The sequence below is a fragment of the Mirounga angustirostris genome, unplaced genomic scaffold (assembly GCF_029215605.1).
Source record: "Mirounga angustirostris isolate CCGP_5_RB_7025 unplaced genomic scaffold, mMirAng1.0.hap1 SCAF_5, whole genome shotgun sequence".
Taxonomy (NCBI): Eukaryota; Metazoa; Chordata; class Mammalia; order Carnivora; family Phocidae; genus Mirounga; species Mirounga angustirostris.
The window spans coordinates 164,855,694-164,878,260 of record NW_026991713.1 but is presented as its reverse complement, the minus strand read 5'-3'; the positions used below and the strand labels follow the sequence as shown (position 1 = coordinate 164,878,260).

General features: G+C 52.0%; 2 protein-coding genes across 2 annotated transcripts in view; one reads left to right on the top strand and one right to left on the bottom strand.

The window, feature by feature from the left end:
• The first annotated feature begins 4,016 nt into the window (after window positions 1–4,016).
• On the top strand, window positions 4,017–17,008 carry GUSB (glucuronidase beta). Its single transcript, XM_045875453.2, has 12 exons — window positions 4,017–4,361; window positions 5,852–6,037; window positions 6,353–6,534; window positions 6,715–6,857; window positions 7,282–7,469; window positions 7,846–7,998; window positions 8,133–8,311; window positions 8,411–8,557; window positions 10,652–10,736; window positions 12,314–12,490; window positions 14,793–14,928; window positions 16,573–17,008. Exons 1-12 carry the CDS (start codon window positions 4,032–4,034, stop codon window positions 16,740–16,742), a joined length of 2,076 nt encoding a protein of 691 aa, XP_045731409.2. The 5' UTR covers window positions 4,017–4,031; the 3' UTR covers window positions 16,743–17,008.
• Window positions 17,009–18,611: 1,603 nt separating this feature from the next.
• Window positions 18,612–22,567, bottom strand: part of VKORC1L1 (vitamin K epoxide reductase complex subunit 1 like 1) — a 61,656-nt gene continuing 57,700 nt past the window's right edge. Inside the window, exon 3 of the mRNA XM_045875455.3 lies at window positions 18,612–22,471. Coding sequence (XP_045731411.1) covers window positions 22,245–22,471 — 227 coding nt within the window. The 3' untranslated portion in view covers window positions 18,612–22,244. The remainder of the gene's footprint in view (window positions 22,472–22,567) is intronic.

The window sequence follows — 22,567 nt, the reverse complement described above, 5'->3', positions numbered from 1 at the left end:
ATGGACTGAATGTCTGTGTCTCCCCAAAGCTCATATGTTGGGGCTGTAATCCCCATTGTGTCTAATCTGGAGTCAGGAAGTAATAAAAGTTAAATGAGGCCATAAGGGTGGGGTCCTGATCTGATAGGATGATGTCCTTAAAGAGGAGACACCAGAAAGCTCTCTGTCTCTCTGTGTGTGCACCCACTGAGGAAAGGCCATGCGAGAACACAGCGGAAAGCTGGCGGTCTGCAATCCAGGAAGAGGGCTCTCACCAGAAACCAAATCAGCCAAAGCCTTGATCTTGGACTTCTCGCTTCCAGAACTGTGAGAAAATAAACTTCCGTGGTTTAAGGCACCAGTCTGGGGGTATTTTATTATGGCGGCCTGAGCAGACTAAGATACCATCATATTTGAAAAGTGATATGGTTAATACAGAGAAAGAATACAAAATCAATCTGAAATTAAGGCATGCGCACAAGAGCAATTCAAATGCATTTAATAATAGTTGCTACACGGGAGGGGAAGAATGAAGGGGGGGAAATCGGAGGGGTAGACGAACCATGAGAGAGGATGGACTCTGAAAAAGAAACAGGGTTCTAGAGGGAAGGGGGGTGGGAGGATGGGTTAGCCTGGTGGTGGGTATTGAGGAGGGCACGTTCTGCATGGAGCACTGGGTGTTGTGCACAAACAATGAATCATGGAACACTTCATCTAAGACTAATGATGTAATGTATGGGGATTAACATAAGAATAAAATAAAAAAAATAATAGTTGCTACATTGGTACTGAGCCACATAATTATGCAATCGAATTACTCTTTTTCCGGGGCGCCTGGGTGGCTCAGTTGGTTAAACGACTGCCTTCGGCTCAGGTCATGATCCCGGAGTCCCGGGATCGAGTCCCGCATCGGGCTCCCTGCTCAGCGGGGAGCCTGCTTCTCCTTCTGACCCTACCCCCTCTCATGCTCTCTGTCTCTCATTCTCTCTCTCTCAAATAAATAAATAAAATCTTTAAAAAAAAAATTACTCTTTTTCCAACACTCGTTGATTTATCGGTATATATGTGTGGGAGTTCCATCACTAGAACATTCGTTTCTTCAGGCCACTTTGTTGCCCTGATGGCAGTTTTGCTCCCTGTTTTGTTTGGAGCCAACAAACTTTCCAGTTTGTTCCCTGTGTTTGGGAACAGCAGAGAGGGAGCTGGTCTCATTCCCAGGTCAGGTTTGGGGGCTTCAGAGGGGGAGATTTCCCGAGGGAGAGGTGGTGTGGCAGAAGTGAAGAAGACAAAAGGGGAGGCAGGAGTGGAGATGCCCCAGAAGAAAAGCTATGGGGTGGTGGGTGACCCCAGGGAGAGGCAGGGCATTGGTGGAAGAATGGTTTCCTGAAAAATGAGATGAGGACTGCTAGATTCAGAAAAATGGGGAGAGAAGAGGAAATGGAGCTTCAGGGTAGTAAGGGATCAAGTTTATAATAAATAGGGACAGGGAAAGTAGGAGGAGATTGTCGTCTGGGAGGAATCTCAGAAGTAGCGTGGTTTCAGAAAATAAAGAATCTAGAGTGTGATCCAGTAAATAAGCAACCATGGGAAGAAAAAGGACTAGCGGTCACAGAACTGAGGCCCAGGATGGGGATGCTATTCACAGGGACAAGAAGTGGGATGGAGAAGGGGCCTGAGCCAAGGGCCAAATTCCTCAGTGAATCTGTGTGTGGGAGGAGAGACTTGGAGGCCAAAGGGATGTGAGGATAAAGCTGTTTGTTTTTAAATTTTTTAAATTACTAACATATATTATTTTTCCAGGGGTATAGGTCTGTGATTCATCAGTCTTACACAACACACAGCACTTACCACAACACATACCCTCCCCAATGTCCATCACCCAGCCACCCCATTCCCTCCCCTCCAACAACCCTCAGTTTGTATCCTAAGATTAAGAGTCCCTTATGGTTTGTCTCCCTCTCTGATTTTGTCTTGTTTCATTTTTTCCTCTCTTCCCCTATAATCCTCTGCCTTATTTCTTAAATTCTGCGTATCAGTGAGATCATATGATAATTGTATTTCTCTGACTGACTTATTTCGCTTGGCATAATACCCCTCTAGTTCCATCCACATCATTGCAAATGGCAAGATTTCATTTTTTATGGCTGTGTAATATTCCATTGTGCATATATACCACATCTTCATTATCCACTCATCTGTCAACGGACGTCTGGGCTCTTTCCATAGTTTGGTTATTGTGGACATTGCTTCTATAAACATTGGGGTCCAGGTGCCCCTTCAGATCACTACGTTTGTATCTTTGGGGTAAATACCCAGTAGTGCAATTGCTGGGTCATAGGGTAGCTCTATTTTCAACTTTTTGAGGAACCTCCATACTGTTTTCCAGAGTGGCTGCACCAGCTTGCATTCTCAAGGATAAAGGTGTTTGAATGGAGTATTAAAGGATAAGAATGAAGGGCTTCCGGGCAGAGGGAAAGACTTGAGCATGGCACAGAGGCATGAAGCAACATAGTGTGTTCAGGACCCAAGGGCCAGGAACGGGGCAGATTGTTGATGAGGGACCAGAAGGCTGAGGACAGGCAGGAGTTGACACCCCATAACACCCCCTCCCGTGGGACATATGTGACAGCTCTCCTGGCTGCCCTAAAGGAAAAACAAAACGTTAACTTATAGGGATCACAATCCTGCAAGACATGAGCCTCCCTCAGTTTATAAAAATCTTAGCAATTTATCAGAACAAGGCATTTCTATCAATAACCTGCTTCCAGAAGGAAATGTAGATACAATTAAATGCCTTTATAACCTGCAGACCATTGACAGATACTTGAAGCGGGCAGAGTGTAATGTTCCTCCAGGAAGCTCCCAACTGTCTTCTTGTTAATGCCTTGCTAGAGGGAAAAACAACCTTAACTTGACAATGGCAAGGCCTCCAGTATCCTGAGCGTCTTCTTTAACATATGAAAATCCTTTTGAAACCTCCCTTTTCCTTACCTCCCCCAACCCCATAGTATATAATCAGCCACCCCTCACAAACCCAGTGCAGCAGCTCTTTCTGCCCACGGGTCCTGTCCCTGTGCTTTAATAAACCACCATTGTTCACCAAAGACATCTCCAGAATTCTCTTGGTTGTGGGCTCTGGACTCCACTCCACTGAACCTCACCTATATTCCAAAACCCCCTCAGTTTCACGTATCTGTCAATGGGCTACAGATTATAAGGACATTTAATTGTATCTACATTCCCTTCTGGAAGCTAGGCCATTGATAGAAATGCTTTGTACTTGTAAATTGCTAAAACTTATAAACTGAGGGAGACTCATGTCTTACAGGATTGTAATCTCTAGAAGCTAACTGTTTTTCCTTTAGGGCAGCCAGGAGTGCCTGAGGAATGTCACATATAACCCATGGCGGGGGCGGGGGGGGGGTTGTTGGTGGTGGTGGCGGTTTGTGGGGTGTCAGCTTCTGCCTGTTCTCAGATAGCCTTCTGCTCTTTCTGCTCAGAAGCCACTTGCTTCTTTCTTTACGACCCTGCAATGCCAAGAGGTAGCGTGGAGCCCCTGGTTAGAGGTTTGGGGCTCAGTTCGATGAGCGTCAAACACCATATCTGCACCAAAACCACTTCAAGATGGCCATGCCGGTCAGGACCTCACCCCACCTATATTCCAAAACCACATCAAGGTGACCATAGGTGGAGGCCTGGGGTCAAGGTTATGGCCGCACTGCGGACACCACTACGCATGGCTCCGCCTGGGCTCACTAGGTGTCCGGCCAATTCCCTGGGTCCCTCGCTGCCCTGTGGCCCCGGACCCGCGACCCCGGGACGGGCTAGCGGTCCCATTGGCCAGGGCAGGGCGGCGGGACAGGCGCAGAGCCGGGGATCTCTGCCTTTGTGGGCTGGGGCTGCAGCGGGGGGGGTCCCTCTCCTACAGGCCCAGCTTCGGGCTCCCGCCGGCCCTCCCCCGTCGTCGCCACGGGGCCAGCAGGCAGTGGGTCCCTCCACAGGACCCTCCGGCCTCCGGGGTCCCCGGGACCTGGCATTCGCCTTCAACCAAGATGGCGCGGGAGGCTTCAGGCGGGCACGTGACCTCGCGCGCCCCGCCCCGCCCCGCCCCGCCGGCCTCCAGCGCAGCTCCGGGTCCGGCCGGCGGCCGTGGGTTGTTAGCGGGCCGCCACGAGGGAAGCATGCACGCGGGACTGTGGGCCGCGCTCGGCCCGCTGCTTTGGGCCTGCGGGCTGGCGCTGCAGGGCGGGATGCTGTACCCGCAGGAGAGCCCGTCGCGGGAGCGCAAGGAGCTGGACGGCCTCTGGAGCTTCCGCGCCGACTTCTCCGAGGACCGGCGCCAGGGCTTCGAGCGGCAGTGGTACCGGACCCCGCTGCGCGAGGTGCGGGCCCCGTGGGGAGGGGGCAGGGAGCCTTCCCCTGGGCCCTCGCAGCGGCCGGCCCGGAGGAGCTTGCAGAAGGACGGGCTCGGAGGCGTGGGGGTCGGCCGGCAGGGAGAGGGACTGGGAAGGAGGAAATGGACGGAGGGCCGGCCCCTGCTCGACCCCGGCCCCGTGGGACAGGCACCCGCGGCGCGGGCACCGAGCTGGGGGCGGGAGGAGGGGAGCTCGACATCTTTGGCACCAGCTCTGCCCTGGCTCGAAGGACCAGGACATGCCAAGGTGCAGAGAGAGGACGGGGCTTGGCAGCCAGCTAGCCAAGGATCCCTCCCCGGGTCTCCCGTCTGGCTTGGCGTCGGCCTGTGTGTCCACTGGCCCTCGCCTCTCCTAGATCCGCTTTTCTCAGTGTTTGCCATCCGTTCACCAGGGGAGGAAGAATGGGAGGCTGGCTGCCGGGTCTGTGCCTCACAGTTTCCTCAGCAGAGCAGCCCCTGCCCCCACCGCCTTCCTCTCTGGGCCAGTCCGTTGATCATCTTCCCCTTAGCGTCTAGTCTCCTCGGGTCCTCTTGCCTCCGGCAGGGTTGTGGCCCTGGGCTCACCCCTGTCTGCGGACTGCCATGAGAAAGCACTGCACCCCCTCCCAGCCCTGGGCACAAAGCATCCTAGCAGTGGATTTCTTATCAATATGCATCCATTCAGCTAATATTTGAGTCTCTGGAAATCCCACTTGAAGATGTCAGGAAGCTCTTCTCCAGGCTGCTTCCAGGCACACTGAGCTATCTGTCCTCTTCATGCCTAGCCTTCCACCTGAGGTGACCAAAGGATTCCCTGCCAGGCTCGGGTTCACCCGGTTCGGCCAGCTGGTCCTGAGGCAGTATCCCATGGGCCCGGAAAGGCCTTCCCTGACCCCTGCAATAGTTCCCTGCCACCCTCCAGACTCTTCATAGAGCTGATCATCTGACAGCGGGGGCCTTGTTCACGGTTTTATTCCTAGCACCTAGAACAGCATTGTAGGGGCTCACTGCACACAGTCCATTAAATGTCTGAGTGACCAGCGTCTACTTCATGGAGTTGTGAGAATTAAATGAGCCCCATGAAAGGTATCAGTCAGTTGCTGGCAAAGAATGACAATGGTGAGCCGGCTGGGTGGCTCAGTCGGTTAAGCGCCTGCCTTCGGCTCAGGTCATGATCCCGGAGTCCAGGGATCGAGTCTCACATGGGGCTCCCTGCTCAGCGGGGAGTCTGCTTCTCCCTCTACCCCTCCCCCCTGCTCGTGATCTCTCTCTCTCACTCTTTCTCTCAAATAAATAAATAAAATCTTTAAAAAAAAAAGTGACAATAGTGGGACGGCCTGGAATCCCAGGGCCTGGGAGAAGTCATCTTGTCCACCTTTCTTCCTGCAGGCAGGGTTGCGGAAGGGACCTGGCCCCTGGGGAAGGGGGCTGTCTGGGTCCTGGGTGTCCTGGACCTGATCCCAGCCCTTCTCTCCGCAGTCAGGCCCCACCCTGGACATGCCCGTTCCCTCCAGCTTCAACGATGTGGGCCAGGATAGGCAGCTGCGCAGCTTTGTCGGCTGGGTGTGGTATGAGCGGGAGGTGACCCTGCCACAGCGATGGACCCAGGACCTGGGCACGAGGGTGGTGCTGAGGATTGGCAGTGCCCACTACCATGCCATTGTGGTCAGTACAAGCATCAAGCAGGGCGAGTGGTCATGTACAGTTGCTGAGCAGCTTGGGGCTGCCTGGTTCACAGGGGTCCCCTGACAGCCTGCCTGCTGGGGTGGTTGGGGGCATGCTGAGACCCCACACTGGGATTAGTGCCCTGGGTCAGGGGAGGTTTGCCTGATCTGTTCTGGAGCTTTATTCCTCCATTTGTGAGCCAGGTGGCAGCTGGCGGGGCCCTCAGCCCCCACATACCGTACTTCGTGTGAGGGAGTGCCTGAGACGGCCGGCACTGACTTGCTCTTCCCTCCCCATATCTCCCTGTGTCTGCAGTGGGTGAATGGGGTGCATGTGGCGGAGCATGAGGGGGGTCATCTCCCCTTCGAAGCTGACATCAGCAAGCTGGTCCAGAGTGGGCCCCTGTCCTCCTGCCGCATTACCATTGCCATCAACAACACTCTCACTCCCCACACTCTGCCGCCAGGGACCATCCTCTACAAGACGGATATCTCCAAGTGAGCAGCACCCTGCTCCTCCCTCAACCCCACTCCCCACCCTGCCCACTGGTCTTCCCACTAGGGGCTGGGTGGCCTTAGCAGAGGTGAGGCCCTGGCTCTGGGAGGCCAGGGAGACATGTGAGCTGAGGTTGAAGGACCAGAGCAAGGCTCCAGCTGGGCGTTTTCCTCCCATCCTAGGTACCCCAAGGGTTACTTTGTCCAGAACACAAACTTTGACTTCTTCAACTACGCGGGGCTGCATCGGCCCGTGCTCCTCTACACCACACCTACCACCTACATTGATGACATCACTGTCACCACCGGCGTGGACCAGGACACTGGTAAGGGGCTCCTGGCAAGAACTTCCCTCAGCCAGGCCCCAAGTGGCTCTGCTCCCTGTTTAGAAAGATCTGCTAGGAGAAAGGCTCTCCCAGAATCTCTTCATCCTCAGGCTTCTCATCTACCTAAGAACAACTGAAATTCAGCCTGTCTGAACAGGCATGGGCAGCAGAAATCCCCCATCTGGTCTGACCACATTTTGTGAGGAAGTGAAGTCCAAAGAGAAGTGGGGCTTGCCTAAAATCATAGCTCTGGGTGAATAGCTCAGGATTCATGAGAATCCGTGTCTCTTCCCACCGGGCCGCCCTCACTTAATCTCCCCTGACTGCAGACTGAGATCCAGAGTGGTGGCCGCAGGGAGCTCTCCTCTGTGGGACCCAGGTTGTGTCCTTGCCTCTTTTGTCTGATCTTCCTTGTCCCTTGCAGGGCTGGTGGATTACCAGGTCTCTGTCCAGGGCAGTGAATACTTCCAGCTGGAAGTGCGTCTTCTGGACCAGGAAGGCAAAGTCGTGGCCCAGGGGACAGGGGGCCGCGGCCAGCTGCAGGTGCCCAACGCCCACCTCTGGTGGCCCTACCTGATGCATGAGCACCCCGCCTACCTGTACTCATTGGAGGTAATGGTGGTTAGGCCTGGGGCTGCAGCAGGCCTTTTGCCCCCACCTGGCAGCCTTGGCTTCCAGTGGGTCGGGGTTGGGGGAGGGTACAGGACAGATAGGCACACGTGGTCCTCTGAGCTTCCTAGTCAATTGGATTGCAGTGTTCCCAGCCTGGTCTTCTCAGTGCTTGGTGGGGAGGCCCAGTTTTGAAGAGCAGGCTCCGGGGGCAGGGTGGGGGAAGGTTCCTCCTTGCTAATGGCAGAAGCCAGGGATTTCTGCATCTCTCTGCTTGCGGGCCCAGACGTGGGCCGCTGTGGGGTGGGGGTGGGGGGGCTTCCCGCTGAAGGGTGGGCTGTGTGGGGCTCACACCCGGTGCGGTGCTCTGCTTTCACAGGTGAGGTTGACTGCACAGACAGCCGCTGGGGCTGTGTCCGACTTCTACTCCCTCCCCGTGGGGATCCGCACCGTAGCCGTCACAGAGCATCGCTTCCTCATCAATGGGAAACCCTTCTATTTCCACGGGGTCAACAAACACGAGGATGCGGATGTGAGTTGCGGCCTCCAGGTCCCTATGGGGTCTATTTCCTAGCCTCACCTTCCCCACGACCCCTGAGGGGCCTGGCTTTAGCACGAAGTGCATCGGGACAGGGGGCAGGGGGTCACTACTGTGCTCTGGCCCAGATCCGGGGGAGGGGCTTTGACTGGCCCCTGCTGGTGAAGGACTTCAACCTGCTGCGCTGGCTGGGGGCCAACGCCTTCCGCACCAGCCACTACCCGTACGCCGAGGAGGTGATGCAGCTCTGCGACCGCTACGGGATTGTGGTCATCGATGAGAGTCCGGGCGTGGGCATCGTGCTGGCGTGAGTGCCCCCCGCTGCCCGCACGGCTCAGCCTGCCCCCCCCACCCCCACCCCGTGGCAGGCCCTGCTGACCCGCTCCCTTCCCTCCCCCTGCGGCAGCCAGAGCTACAGCAACGAGTCCCTGCAGCACCACCTGCAGGTGATGGAGGAGCTGGTGCGTAGGGACAAGAATCACCCGGCTGTTGTGATGTGGTCGGTGGCCAATGAGCCCGCTTCCTTCCTGAAGCCTGCGGGTTACTACTTCAAGTGAGTGCTCCCACCGCCCTGGGCCGGGTCGGGGGTGCGAGGCGAGGCCTGTGGCCTGGCTCCAACTTGGTTAGCCGCCGTGGGAGCGCTCAGGTCAGCCGGCGGCCGGGGGTTGGCCGGGGCAGGCCTCCGCACGCGGTCAGTTTGGGGGACCTAGTGCCACCCGCCACGTTGGGGTGTCAACCCATGGAGACCCACGGTCCCCTCTTCACACCTGAAATGAAGTCCGGAGTTCACTTATACCCGAACCTTCGGGTTATGAAGAGAATAGCAGCCTGGCCGGTGATACGGGGGAGGGTCCTTTATAAAAGCCTATGTGAAGCCTGGGCCTGGCGCTCCAGAAAGCCCGGTGAAGGGGTCAGGTGCATGCAGCTGGGCGTGGAATCACCTTGAACACGGCCTGGGGCGCTGGCGGTGGGGGCAGTGTCTGGGCACCTGCTACCGGGTCCGCACCGCCCTCACTGTGCGTTTCTGAAGGGGTGAGCCGCTCGAGGCCAAAGTTCCCAACAACACCTGTTACCATCGTCTCTCAGTCGTTAGGTTATCTTCATTCCTGGGAAATTTAGTGTATGTTAAAGCTGCAAAAAACCACTTCGTGATGCTTTGGGTTCGTTTGTAAAGAGGAGTGAGGCTTTATAAAACTGGATTTTCCGGGCAGATAACCCTACACGGGTCTTTCGATGACATACATGTTCTAACTATTCTAAAGTGACATTGTTGGGCAGGCTCAGTCCAGCTCAAGATCACGCCCCGCTCACCAAATGCCAGTAGCCCCTCCCTCCCCCACCAGCATCGCAGTGCACAGAATCCCCACTTAGGGGCATCCCGACAACGGGGCCGGCGGGGGTGGGGGTGGGGGGGGTCCTTGGTGCCCTGTGTTCCTTACGATCACGGTCACGCGGTTGTAACTTAGTCTGCAGAGGGGGGTCACTTGCTGTGGGGGCAGCTGAGGCTGTCCCAGTGCCGCAGGGCGCTGTGAGCTGAGCTGGGGTAGAAGGTGCGGGGCTCTGGGCAAAGGACAGCTCTGGACACACAGCCCAGAGCCTCGGGCCGTGCGGAGCCAGGGTTGGGGGACAGAAGTTTGTCGTGGGGTGGAAAGGAGTGCAGGTGCCTGCGGTTCCTACAGGCTGTTCTGGGGGGTGCCGAGAGGGAGGTGCATGATCAGCCGGGCGGCGGCGAGGCAGGCAGGCCGTGGCTAAAGCCGCCTGGGCCGGAGGAGCTTCCCAGGGACACCCAGGCTGCTTCAGGGTGTGGCTTTGGGACTCGAGGTGAGGGATACCGTTCTGGCTCGAGGAAACCGCAGCCCTCGAAAGAGAAGGGCAGTGTGGGGAGGGCGTCAAGGAGAAGAAAGCTGGCTGTGGGAAGAGAGAAGCAGGCTTAACCGTGAATGGGGTGACCTGCACTGGGTGGCCTCTGACAGGTCCCCGGGCTGAGCCCCGACCACAGGCTGGGCCCTCCGTTGGGAAGCCTCTTCTCAAGGTCCCTCCTTGATGACTCATAAATGCCGTTTCTCCCGAGTCTGGGCCGACTCGCCAGTGTCCATTAAGTGCCCTGTTACTGCCTCCCCGAGCTCTGGGCCTCCCCTTCGTGGTCCTCCTGCCACTTGTAACATCTGTGGCATTTCCCTTGGCCACACTGCCCCACCAGGCTGCGGACGGGCGAGGCTGTTTCAGGCTCCCGCGAGTGCCCCGTGCACAGCCCGCCTCCTCGCACACCCCCCCGACTTACTTGTTAAATTTGGATCTGTCCTGGTCCATACCCCACGCATTCTTGTTTTCCGGAGCTTTTTCAGAGATTCAGAACGCAGCTTTTAGCCACACCGAGCCCAAGGCCCCCAGCTTCGGGTGCCTGCACAGCCCTGTGAGGGTGGCCCTCTCTCTGGGGTGGGGCGGGTGGGGGGAGTTGGGGAGGGGGAAAGAAAGATGCTGGGGAACATGATCTAAGGCTAGAAGAACATGTTTGCTCCCCTAAAGTACTCTTCAGGGTGGGGAGGAGAGCAGGGGTTTGGCTGGGAGATGGGATGGAGAGGGAGAGACGGCTGTACCAGGGTCCTTCCCGGACTGACCAGCCCGTGTCTTCTGCCTCCGTGGACAGGACGCTGATTGCTCACACCAAAGCCTTGGACCCCTCCCGGCCCGTGACCTTTGTGACCAACTCCAACTACGAAGCAGACCTGGGGGTGAGCCTGGGGGTCTCTGCACCACTTCCCTGCCTGTCCTCTCACCTTCCCTGATGCTTGCTAACATGGGCTGCTGGGAAGAGCCTTGAGCAGCTGGTCCAAACGCTTTCCTAGATGGTCTTCAGGTTAAAGAGAACTAGCTGCTTAGTTGCCAGGCAGTGTGACTTCTTAATCCAGGGAGGCTGGGCACAGGGAGGTTTCACTCTCAGTTCAGACTCAGCGTGTGATGCTCCTCAGCTGAAGAGAATTACGGCTGTCACTGGCCAGTGTTTCTCAAACCTGGCCGGTTGTCAGAACCACCAAGGGAAGCTCTTTGTAAGTACAGATGCCTGGATTCTGAGATTTAGTAAGTCCAGGGTGGCAGTCTGAGTTTTTAAAAAGCTCCTCAGCGATTCCAGTCATCACCTGGCTTTGGGAACCACGGGCGGGGATCGAAGGGACAGCCAGGCTCACCCATAGCTGGAGAGCAGCCCCTTGGGAACGACGTGTTGTGTTGCACTGAAGCTAGAAGACATGGGAGCAAGAAAATGCTTCTTCACGAGAGAACTCAAGGCCAGTACTGAAGAGGAAAGTGCTACAGAAGGAGCAAACATCTTGTGGAAAGAATGGAGGAGAAAATGCAAGAGACAAATATCAGTTGGGAACTCTCATTTTAACATGGATGGGAAAAGGTTTGTATCCCGGGTGTTTCCCTTGCTGTCTCTCGAGAACACCCCCTTCAAGGAAGCACAGAGACTGGCAAAACTCCAGCTTGGCCCAGGCGGGCGTGGACGTTCTCAGAGCCCAAGTGGCGTCTCTTCTTGTCCTGGCCTCCTGTGTGGACGGGGCAGCCAGTGCCTGAGCCTCAGAGGGTCGCCACACTCCTGGTGGGATGTGCCATCCAGGCACACATGTCCCCCACAGGCGGCCTCGTCCTGCCTCCTGGTCTGCCACTGCCCTTTGGGAAGGGGCTCGGTCACCTGGGAAAGTCGGACCACATCAGTCCCAGGGCAGGCTCTGGAGATTGGCATTGGTTCAGGTGCTGGGAGGGACCGGACCCTTGGCTGCCTAGCGTTTGCGGCTCTGTGCTGAGCCCCGCACTGTGTAGACGCAAGGCAGCCCTGCGCATCCTCTCTGCTACGCGCCAGGAGGGAATTTTCCAGCCACTCTGCGGCCCGCGGCACCAGCTCACAAACAGCATGGTTAACCAAGACCTTTGTGAGGAGAAAAACTGCATCTGTCCTTCAGTTGGGAACCTTTCTCCAGGGCCAGGGAAGGGAAGGCCGGTGTGACAGGAGTGCTGCGGAGAACCAAATCCTGTGTCTCGGGCCCCGGGCTGCGCTGAGGCCGGCTCGGGGGGCGCCTCTGTGCCGCTCAGCCTCCCGGAGTCCGGCTGCAGCCGGGTCACGAGCATCAGTCCGGAATTAGAGCCTTGCCCGACTCAGGTCACTTCTGCCTACGCTTGCCACACACGGGCGCACCCAAGTCGTTGTCTGCGTCCCCCTCCTACCTCCTCTGCTGGAAGAGCCCCTGAGTTTGGGAGCCCTAAGGCTCTTTTACCTTCTGGTTCATGAACAAGTTTAATGCTCTCCTCCTAGGCGCCGTATGTGGACGTCATCTGTGTGAATAGTTACTACTCTTGGTATCATGACTACGGGCACCTGGAGGTGATTCAGCTGCACCTGGCCACCGAGTTTGAGAACTGGTACAGGACCTATCAGAAGCCAATCATCCAGAGCGAGTACGGAGCAGGGTCCATTGCAGGGTTTCACCAGGTAAGTCGTGTAGAGTGTTCTGTTTATTTGTTCACTCTCCAGGACAGGGGTGTCACTCATTCCCCCAGAGGCTAGAAAGGTGCTCCTGTCCCATCCCTCACTTGTGCTGACCATCTCCCCACGGTTGTTCGGGCTCACAGCAGCCTGTCCTCCAGGGCTCAGGCCTCTGCCTCGCTCGCCTGGTCCTTCTGGCCTTGTCTCCAGAGAGCTTCCCGCTGGCTGCCCGAGTGGTCTCCTGAGCAAATCCAAACCTTGGGAGTCCCGTCACTGGCGTCCCCAGGCCCCCCCCCGCCCCCGTTAAAGCCACAGTCCCTGGCCAGGGCAGTCGGTGTGCTTTGCTCTCTGCCCTCCCCCAGGTCGTCGTCCTCCTCTGCCTTCACTCCGGGTCACTGGACTGTTCTCATGGTGCTCGTTGGCTCCTGCTTGGATGTGGGCTGTTCCTTCTGCCTGGAACGCCCATGTTAGCACCACAGTCGCTGATGCCTGGATTCTTATTCAGTGTTCAGGTCTCAGCTCTGAGGTCCCCTCTTTGGTGAGGTTTACCCCGCCTGCCGCAGGCAGAGGAAGCTGTTCTCTGTGCTCAGTCTCTGTCTCAGCATTTCTCACTGGGTACCATCATTATTTCTCTGCCTCTGTCCTTGACCGGACTTGGGGAGCGACTGAATCCTATTTATCATTGCTTCCCAAGCCCTCAGCAGGGTCCAGCACTCAGTAGGTGCTAAATAATACCTGTTAAGGAAATGAATGAAATCTTGGAGCAAGGTTTCATCACTAGCATTTTCCCTCTCTCTCTCTCCCTTTTTTTAAATTTCCTCATCAAAGATATGACGCGTTCTCTTGTGGGGATTTTTTCATGTGGATTCTTGAACCACGGCCAGCCCCTCGTCCCCGCCCCAGCCATCCCAGACTCACCTGTCACGAGTATCAGATTCCTTGTTGACGCACAACATGCTTATCCTTCCTATGTTGAACAGCTACCCCTATGGACTATATTTTTCTGTTCATACCCTTAAATCCATCTTGCTGACACAGAATGCCACTTGTATAAACTGGTAGAATAGGGGGAAATAGCTTATGAGAATGGTGTATGTACATACCAGCTCTTCATCTTTGAAAAGGTCACGAACTCTGAATGTTTAAGCAGCTCAGTCTGGATCTGGCACTGATAGAACCGTTTGCTGTGATGGCATTTTTCTGCAGTGCCCAAAAGGGTAGCCACTAGCCCCGTGTGGCTACTGAGGACTCGAAATGTGACTAGTATGACCGAATCGACTTAGTTTAATTCAGTCTTAACTTTAAAGAGCGAAGTGTGGTGAGTGTTAGGCCAGGCAGGGTTGGTAAGAAAATCTACATATCGCCCTGTCTTCAGCTTCACTCTGGAACCAGAACAAAACATGGCGCAGAGGCACCATGACATCATCAGGGCCTCCCGTGTAGCATTTTAATCCTTCTCGTTGGGACAGAAGTTCAAAGCCTGCAGGGATTTGTTCTCCTGTAAAATGACTGAGATGCTACATCCTTGAACATTTAAGATGGAGTGCCCCCCAAATTCCCATGCGATGAAAACTCGGGCTCTGTGTTCCAGGAACAGCTGAACGATCGTTAGGCTCATTAGTCCACCACGTGTAGGTGCTCTTCACCAAACACTGAATGAGTCCACAACAGTGGCCTCTGGCTTTGTTAGAACCTTTCTCACCTGCGTGGTGGGAGCTTGCCTGTCTCCCGGGGAGCCCTGTGGGGCGCCTCTCAGCCCCCCTGCTAACCATCCCCCGCCTCCGGCTTCGCACTCTCCCGTTCACGCTCGTTACACTTACAGCTCGAGTCTGTCTTGCTTCAGAGTAGAGCCGGCCGGGGCAGGGCCACTTGCCTTTCCTGCTCGTGGCTTCGTGGCCAAAGCCGCCTCGGAAGCAGATACTATGGTTATTTGTGGGGTGGGTGGAATTGCTGGATAGCAGCTGCTTCCCCAGAGCAGGCAAGATGAACATGAGGGGAGTGCAGTGAGTCACCGTAGTTCTCCAGTTACGCACTGGCACCTTCTTAAAACTTGAGGTTTCAGTTTATTATTCGAAGACTTATTTTTACTTCCCGTGTAGCTCAGCTATTCACTGCACTGGTGAATAGAGACGGAAGAGTAAGATCAAGAAAACATCGAATTCTGTTGCTAAATGGAGCAGTTACTAATTCAGGTTCTTTACCAAAAATCTCTCTTCTTTGGAGATGGGTATTTTGGTCACCAGCACATGGGTCTTTGTTTTTATCTAACGGTTCTGCCTTTTCAATTCTCCCTGGCTTTGAATTCCAGGACCCACCTCTGATGTTCAGTGAGGAGTACCAGAAAGGTCTGCTGGAGCAGTATCATTTGGTTCTGGATCAAAAACGCAAAGACTATGTGGTTGGAGAGCTCATCTGGAATTTTGCCGATTTTATGACTGACCAGTGTAAGTGGAAGTTTGGGTTACGGATGTATTTTGTTGCTCATTTTTTCAGGGTGGCCTGTTAGTTCAGGACATTCGGTTGTAAGGACAGTGGAAACGAGGGGGAAAGCTCTAATCAGTGTGGGCGACGAGACTTTTCTAGGAGAAACAAGTCACGTTTAGGAAGCAGCCCGCACTTGCCTACTTCCCACATCATTTTATGGTTAAAAACAAGCAAACAGGAGAACCTATTATCTTGAGGCAAAAATGACCAACTTAACCTTTGTCCGTTTCACAACAGGGTGAGGAAAAAGTGGACCCTGTATTGGATTTACTTGTGGGATATGCTCATTATTCCAGAGTAGGGTACAAAGCCCGGGAAACTTAGGATATGTCAGTGTGTTTTACGTGGTTCACTTGTGAAAGGCAGGTTTACCAAATATGAGTAAGTGTCATAGTGTTTTGGATGTGGGAGGCTCTGTAAGTCTGCATGCTTTCTGAGGTGGGGAGAGATGAGGGTCCCTTCAGTTAAGTTCCAAATGAATATATCCCATTTCTTTCCATTCCTCTAGGTATTACTAGTTTCCTGACAGACCATAAATTTAGCATAGCAATTTGGGGAGGTGAGGAAGGATTTGGTAGTAGTGGGAATTATTAGAGGGAAAGACAGGGCCTTTGGAAGGTGAAAATTTAATTAAGAATTAGAATGGAGGGCGCCTGGGTGGCTCAGTTGGTTAAGCGACTGCCTTCGGCTCAGGTCATGATCCTGGAGTCCCGGGATCGAGTCCCGCATCGGGCTCCCTGCTCGGCGGGGAGTCTGCTTCTTCCTCTGACCCTCCCCCCCTCATGCTCTCTCTCTTTCTCTCTCTCTAATAAATAAAATCTTTAAAAAAAAATTAGAATGGAGAGGGAGGTAAAGAGAAAAAGGAATGAGAACACAAGCCTCCCCGTGTTTGGCAAATGAGATCAATGGCTTCTGCAGCCTAGTTTCGTGAGTGGGCACATTGGCTTTGTGCAATAAGAAATCAGCTGTGACTGTGGACAGATCACCCAGCTCTTCCATAAGCCTGCACGTGGGGATAAACCACCTTGCAAGCTGATGTAGGAGTTCATTTGATAAGGGGCTTGGCATGGTGCCTGGCATTGGCTTATCACGGAGAGAGCTTCCCGTTTAACGGAGGCTGCAGTTTCACGAGGGGGTAGGCGGCAGGTGTCCCGGGAGCCCGGGGCCGGCTTTGCCGCCCTCCCAGCTTCAGCCCCGGCAGGGCAGCCGAGCGGCCTGCAGCAGTGAGAGCCCGGCCTCGCCGGCTCCGGCTCCGGCTCCGGCTCCCACCAGATTGTCTCTTCAGGGCCTCCCCGGCCTTTCCGAGGCTAACTTGCCCTCGGCCCCCCGCACCAGCTACTGGGCAGCCGGGTACGCATGTTTCACAGAGAAGAGAATATGTAATTTTGGGTGTTCTGCCCCTAACAGACAAAAGAAACAGCACCCCAGGGCGCTGAGGTGGTTTGGGGGAGCAGCAGTATGGGAAGTGGGCTTCGGACGCCTCTTCCGACCGAGCAGGCCGAAACTGTGAAAGGGCAGTGCTGTTTAGTGCCCAGCGAGGCTCCAGCCTGGTCCCCATTTGGCCCATCAGGAGGCATCTGAAACTCCTTCTGCCTTGTTTTTAGCACCGCAGAGAGTGTTGGGGAATAAAAAGGGAATCTTCACCCGGCAGAGACAGCCAAAAGCGGCGGCGTTCCTTTTGCGAGAGAGGTACTGGAAACTTGCCAATGAAACCATGTACCACCTGTCAGCAGCGAAGTCACAGTGTCTGGAAAACAGCCCGTTTAGTTTTTAAACCACGAAGCACCTCTCCTGCCGCAGGCGGCTCTCAGCGCCCCCTCCCCAGGCAAGGGGCCGCCGCCACGGGGAAGACGTCGAGCACTTTCTGGAGCGTGCGGGGCAGACTGGGAAGCTTCTGGCCCGGCGTTTGTACTAAGTCACCAGAAGGGAATGTGAGAGGTGAAGATAAAGGCTTTTGTTGTATGTGAATCAAGAGCTGTCTTTATGCAAGTGGCCATAGAGACATAAATTAGATTGAATAAATCTATAAATTGAATGATCTATACTGCTGGAAAGCATCTGAAATTCTTTTTATGTGTCAGGCTGTTTTCCCAAACTGCACTGTGTTCGAGTCTTGAGAAAGCCGTGCTTCCACTCACGCCCGTCAGAGGTGCTGCTTACCGACTCTGCTTCCACAGGACCAGCCCCGCGGCCCTCGGGCCACCCACGTGCTTGAGCCACAGACCAGGCGCGTGAGGAACAGACGGCTGCTCTTCAGCTCCGCAGAGGAGCTCCAGGCCCAGGGAATTCACAGAAAGTGATTATTGCTGGAATAATGAGCAAGGTCTGTGTACCAATTTCCACAAAGTTGTAAGCTAACAAGTAAGCGTAAGAAAGGTAAGAGCTGAGGAGTGTCTGAATCAGAAGGGAGCTCAGAGGTTGCCGACTCTTCCAGGACATGATTCCAACCTCAGCCATAGTCTAGTCTCGACAGAAGTGGACAGATGGGTATTAAAGGCCCACTGGTCCCATGACATCCGACTCCACTGAATGTGACGGGACCTTTTTAAACAGGCTGGGCCTACAGACCAGTACTCTGGGCCTTTGTACCTCTGGGTGAGGCCACCTGCCCTGCTCCTGGGGGACGGTCTTTGGTCTTTCCCTGTGGAACCATTCCTCCTCCTCTTCCACAGCCTCCATTCAGCCGAGTCAGGTACACTATTCCTAAGATTTCAGTATCAGTCCTGGTTTAAAGCTCACTGCTTTGGAAGAAGACTCCTGTTGGTGTCCAGTCAAATGGAGGACCATGAACCAATGTGGTTCTTAATACAGAACTCGATTCACTTCACTTGTGGTTGCTACCGCACGTCTCAACACGTACCCATTTTGATCCTTCCTTTCCAAGCTCCGGGAAAGGAACAGTAAAGATAATTTAACCTCCTTTTAGTGGCCATCTTTAGACCACTTCTAAGAAATTTGAGTGTAGTTGGTGAGGGATTCTAGGGGGTCCATGTTTCTTGGGACCAGTGAACTTCAGGTCCTTGAAGGCTTCAAGTTTTGGGTTACATTTAATGTCTGGGAATGATAGATAATTCTCTACTTGAAACATTAAAAAAAATTAAACGTAATACACACGCTTAAATGTTTTCCAAGTTAGCGGTAAGTTCCACTTCCTAAGTCGTAAGGTTCTAGCACAGAATACATGTGTTGTCTTCAGTAAAATCTGGCTGAACCGCATTTTAAAGGGATTCATCCTCCTTGCAGATGTTACCTTTGAGGAGACTGAGGGGAATCTTCAGGGGGAGCTAGAGTAAAGCTGTGGGCAAGCTCAGCGGCAAGGTCAGCTAGAGTAAAGCTCAGCGGCAAGCTCAGCGGCCCCGTCCCGTGTGCTTACACACCCCCGAGCAGGAACTCCTCTTTCATTCGGTCCTGACAACCACATACATCGCAAGCGCACGCAAATTCCAGGAACTACAATCTCCTAAGAATTCTGCATGTGTCTTCTATAAATTACAAATATGGAAGGGAAAAAGAGGCAGCTCAGTATACCTGTAGGAAGGAAGTTACAGCGTCAGCCTCCAGAGTAGCTGATGGGAAGACTGGACTGACCCCAGCACCTTGTTTGGACTGGGACACTTCAGCGTAAGAAGAATAGCAGCACAGCTTCCACGGTAATTACGGCTACATTTATTTTATACCAAAAAAGTTATGTGCAACAAATAAACATTCTTACATATTTACATTTGTTTTTACCAGTTAGCAAAACGGTCCTAAGTCTCGGATAAAGAATATTTCTATCTATAGTAAAGGGGGAAGTCTGCCCAGTGAACTCCACTTTAAATGAATGTTTGCTCTGGAGCTTAAAGCACTAGTAATAAATATTTCTGATGGAACATACTATACAGATCATACACCTAATACTTAGGCCATGCTTAATACAGTTTTATAACAAAACATTTCACCTTTTCTGGGCTCATTTGTTAAAAAAAACAACAAAAAAACTAAGTAGCCTGGATTCCCACCCCTGCCCCTCCTGTTTTATCGAAGGGGAGAGTTCTCACAGATTAGGAATCATAAGTGCTGCCTAAAATGTCTGAATAGAAATGTTCCACCAATGCTTGCGTGTTGGGGGAAAACACACGAGGACAAAGGTTGCATGTTAGGTATTCCTTCCCAAATAGGTTACCAAAAATGCTAAGTGGATTTCTTGTTGGCATTTGTCTAACACGAACTTTCAAGACAAGATTTGCCAGCTTTCACTCATGTCAAGCGGTGGTTCCAATCTCAGATACGAAGTAGTCGCTGAAGAGGACTTCGCACTTTTGCTGCTAATCTTATAAATGAAATGCAAGCAAACTAAAGCCAACAAATAGTTTTAATTTCACTGGAGTCTTGGTCCTATATCCTACCGAGTAGGGTCCAAAGATCTCTTGTACCAAACGACAGATCTCTGTCTCTGTATGAAAATAGTCAATGCTTTCAACATCTTTAAAAGTAACGGATTTAAAGAGAGGTGACATACATCAAGTAGAAGTAATTCCTGGCACACAGCTAGTTAAACCTGAGTTATTCACCAGTTTACCTTCGTGGAAAGCACCTAGCTGCAATGAAAAACCGAATGAAATCCACCAAGCCACCTAGAATTTGTCATCGAACCACAGCTTATTTCTTCAAATGATATGACTGCCAAGTAAATAAGGGACTCGTTCCCCAAACCGAGAAGCATGGAATTACTGCACGAAACAGACATCCAGTCTCCCCCTCCCCCACTTTGTTCTTCCGTGTTGGTGGCTAGTGATGTTGCAGTGTTTTAAATACTGAGTCTAACGTAGTCATAACAGTCCTCAAATTCTACAGCACGGTGTCTTCTCCTTCTTGGGGCGGAAGACAGGATGGAGAGGGGAGACTAAAATCTTCCCCCGGGGTTCTGTTGCCTACTGAGGTACCAGCAGCACGATGCTGTTATTTCAGGCAGCACGCCTTCATCGCTCAGTGAGAAAAAAGGTACGAATTCTACCGAGGTCACGGGAACGTGGCAAAAAATTTTGTACGACTGAAACAGTGGTGTTCTCCCCAAGGCTTATTAGGAAAGCAAAGGAAAACCTGGAAGGGTCTGGCTGAACGTTTTTCACGTTTTATCCTATAAGAGTTGAAGACATTTCCAAGGATGCAACATCAAGACAAGCTTTAACTATCCTCTGCGATTGATACAAAATATGATGAAAACCCTTTTAAATTGGGACATGAGGAACTTATTTAGCACAGCCGGTGTTATATATACCCCAGAAGTCTTCACTGTTAACCATTTCCACTCTAGCTTAGAAGAAAGAACCGGAAGCTGCTTGGCAGGACTGGAAGCGCTGCTACGAGATGACCTCACTGGACAAGTTCTTCCACGTTGGGACTTGTTTCTCCACCAACACCAGACATCCAATCCAATGCTTTCTGTAGTTCATTCACTACAGAAACAAGAACAGTACATACATAATAAAACAGGCATTGGACTATTCACATTCATGGGAAAACATAAGCCTGGAAATCCGAATTCAACTTTTACGAAACTGGGTAAAACTGGTTGAAAGTTCATTACAGTTCAGATGTTACACCTGCCTTGGGCCAAAAAAATACATTGCATCAGTTAGGACAGTTAGTTGGACGCTGCTGAAAGCTGCTGACTCTACACATCATGGCTTACAGAGCAGAGCCTGTCCCCTCCCTTCAGAAAGAAGGCTTGGGAAGCCCTCAAAAGTTCCCGGTCTCTCTTGAACACAACGATGACTCTAACTGGAAGCAAAAACATTGCTACTACTTCTCAGTGTAAGCAGTAAAATGATCATACAGAACCCTTCCAGAGAATAATGCAGGTTTTCTACTTCATGGTAAGAGGAAGGAAGGACACTTCTGCCCAAGTTCAACACACAAAATATTTGGTTTGAGGTTTAAGACAGAAGGCACTTTTAACATTCTGATAGAAGGTATTAACCATGGAAACATACTGTCGCAATTTCATTTGGGTTTATTCACATCACCTTTAAAACCTGGGCATTTGCGTAGTTTTCTAGAAAGAGCAGCGACACCGTTAGAGTACTTCACCTTCAGATATTTCTACCTGCACCACTCCTGATGGAGCAAGCTGAGCAGCGTGTCAGCCCTAAAATTTACAAATCTCATACTGACTCAACAGCAATTAAACTAGACATCCAATTAGTGCAGAATGAAACAGGAGATACTACGGAGCTACCCAAGAGCAATCCTACTCTGGAGCAACTGGGCTTATACTGGTTATTTCAAGGTCCTCATACTGTTTGGTCTGACTGGCACCCATGTTAAGGAAAAATATCTGCATGAAAATTCAGCTACTGTAAGAGACTTTACCTAAAAATGCCATATTAATGTTTCCAGCTTTTCTCCAAAGAAATCTAAGCCATTTCCCCATCTTTGGTGTCCTGAAGGCATTGGACGTGAAGGTCTGGTCACATGACACATTTTGTAAGGTTATAATCGATCCAGTTTTATGACTAGACGCAAGCTTGACTTGAATGTCCAAATTTAGTTTCTTCCTTTCCGAGGAAGGAGATGAAAGGGAACCAACTACCCTATTATTTTTGCTGTCAGTATTGAACCCACAGCTGTCAGTTCTTTTCACAAGATGCTCTGTACTTACTACTTTCACTATTTCTTCAGTCAACATTGGGCTGACAATTCTTCATTGCTACACTTGAACTAAACTGTACAGTAAGTTCTGCAGGGATGGATCCAATAGGTCTACCTTTATTTACAAATATCACATAAATGGATTCTAGTTGAATCTATATGTTTAAATCCATCGGCTAAAAACATATTACATATTGTAAACATGGCAATGTTTAATACAGTATCTATTCTAAAATATTTTCATGTCATGATCACATTTGTTATACCTGAAATTGAATTTATACACATTAGAGAATTACTAGCAATGGTTGCTCACTTTACAATCAAGGGCAGGGGGCTAGGGCTACATTTTATTATTTCAGAAACATCTTCAAAGTAAAGTTAAAGCTTGTCTTTGATTGGCTCGGCATATCCTTTTTTCTTTCTTTTTTTTTTTTTTGTAGCCATATTTAAAATGAAGATTGACACAAAATAGCTAGGGCCCCTTCTAATTTACAGGATTTTAAAAAATCAGTTTAAGATTCTTAGGGAAAGTGTCTGTTGTAAAGAATTAAAAAACAAACAAACAAACAAAAAACTGCTGCAAAATAAACTTAATGGAAAAGGGGACTTTCCGACTGTCAGTTCAGAGTTCGTCCGGCTGTCAGTCCTGCTTAGGCTGCAGCTGCCGTTTCCAGGCCTCATTCAAGTAAACTAGTCGTTTGTAGTTGATGATAAGAAGAATGAAGTTCAGCACATATGTGATGACGCAGATGATGCAAAACTCCTTCAGCACAAAGTACAGAATGTAGGCCAGGTACAGAGACCCGACCACAGACACGATGGAGGATGTCATGAGGATTAAAGCTGCAACTGCGCTTGCTGTCATGCCTGCAAGAGAAAGAGACACCGGCTCAGTCAGGCCTCGACAACGGAGACAGAGTCTCTGAGGGAAACGCTAGCATTCTGTGATTCGGCGCGGTGCTG

Coding starts and splice junctions, on each gene's coding strand:
- GUSB (XM_045875453.2), top strand. CDS start 4,032: ATGGCGCGGGAGGCTTCAGGCGGGCACGTGACCTCGCGCGCCCCGCCC. Junction 4,362..5,851: donor ACCGGACCCCGCTGCGCGAG/GTGCGGGCCCCG, acceptor TTCTCTCCGCAG/TCAGGCCCCACCCTGGACAT. Junction 7,999..8,132: donor ACAAACACGAGGATGCGGAT/GTGAGTTGCGGC, acceptor GCTCTGGCCCAG/ATCCGGGGGAGGGGCTTTGA.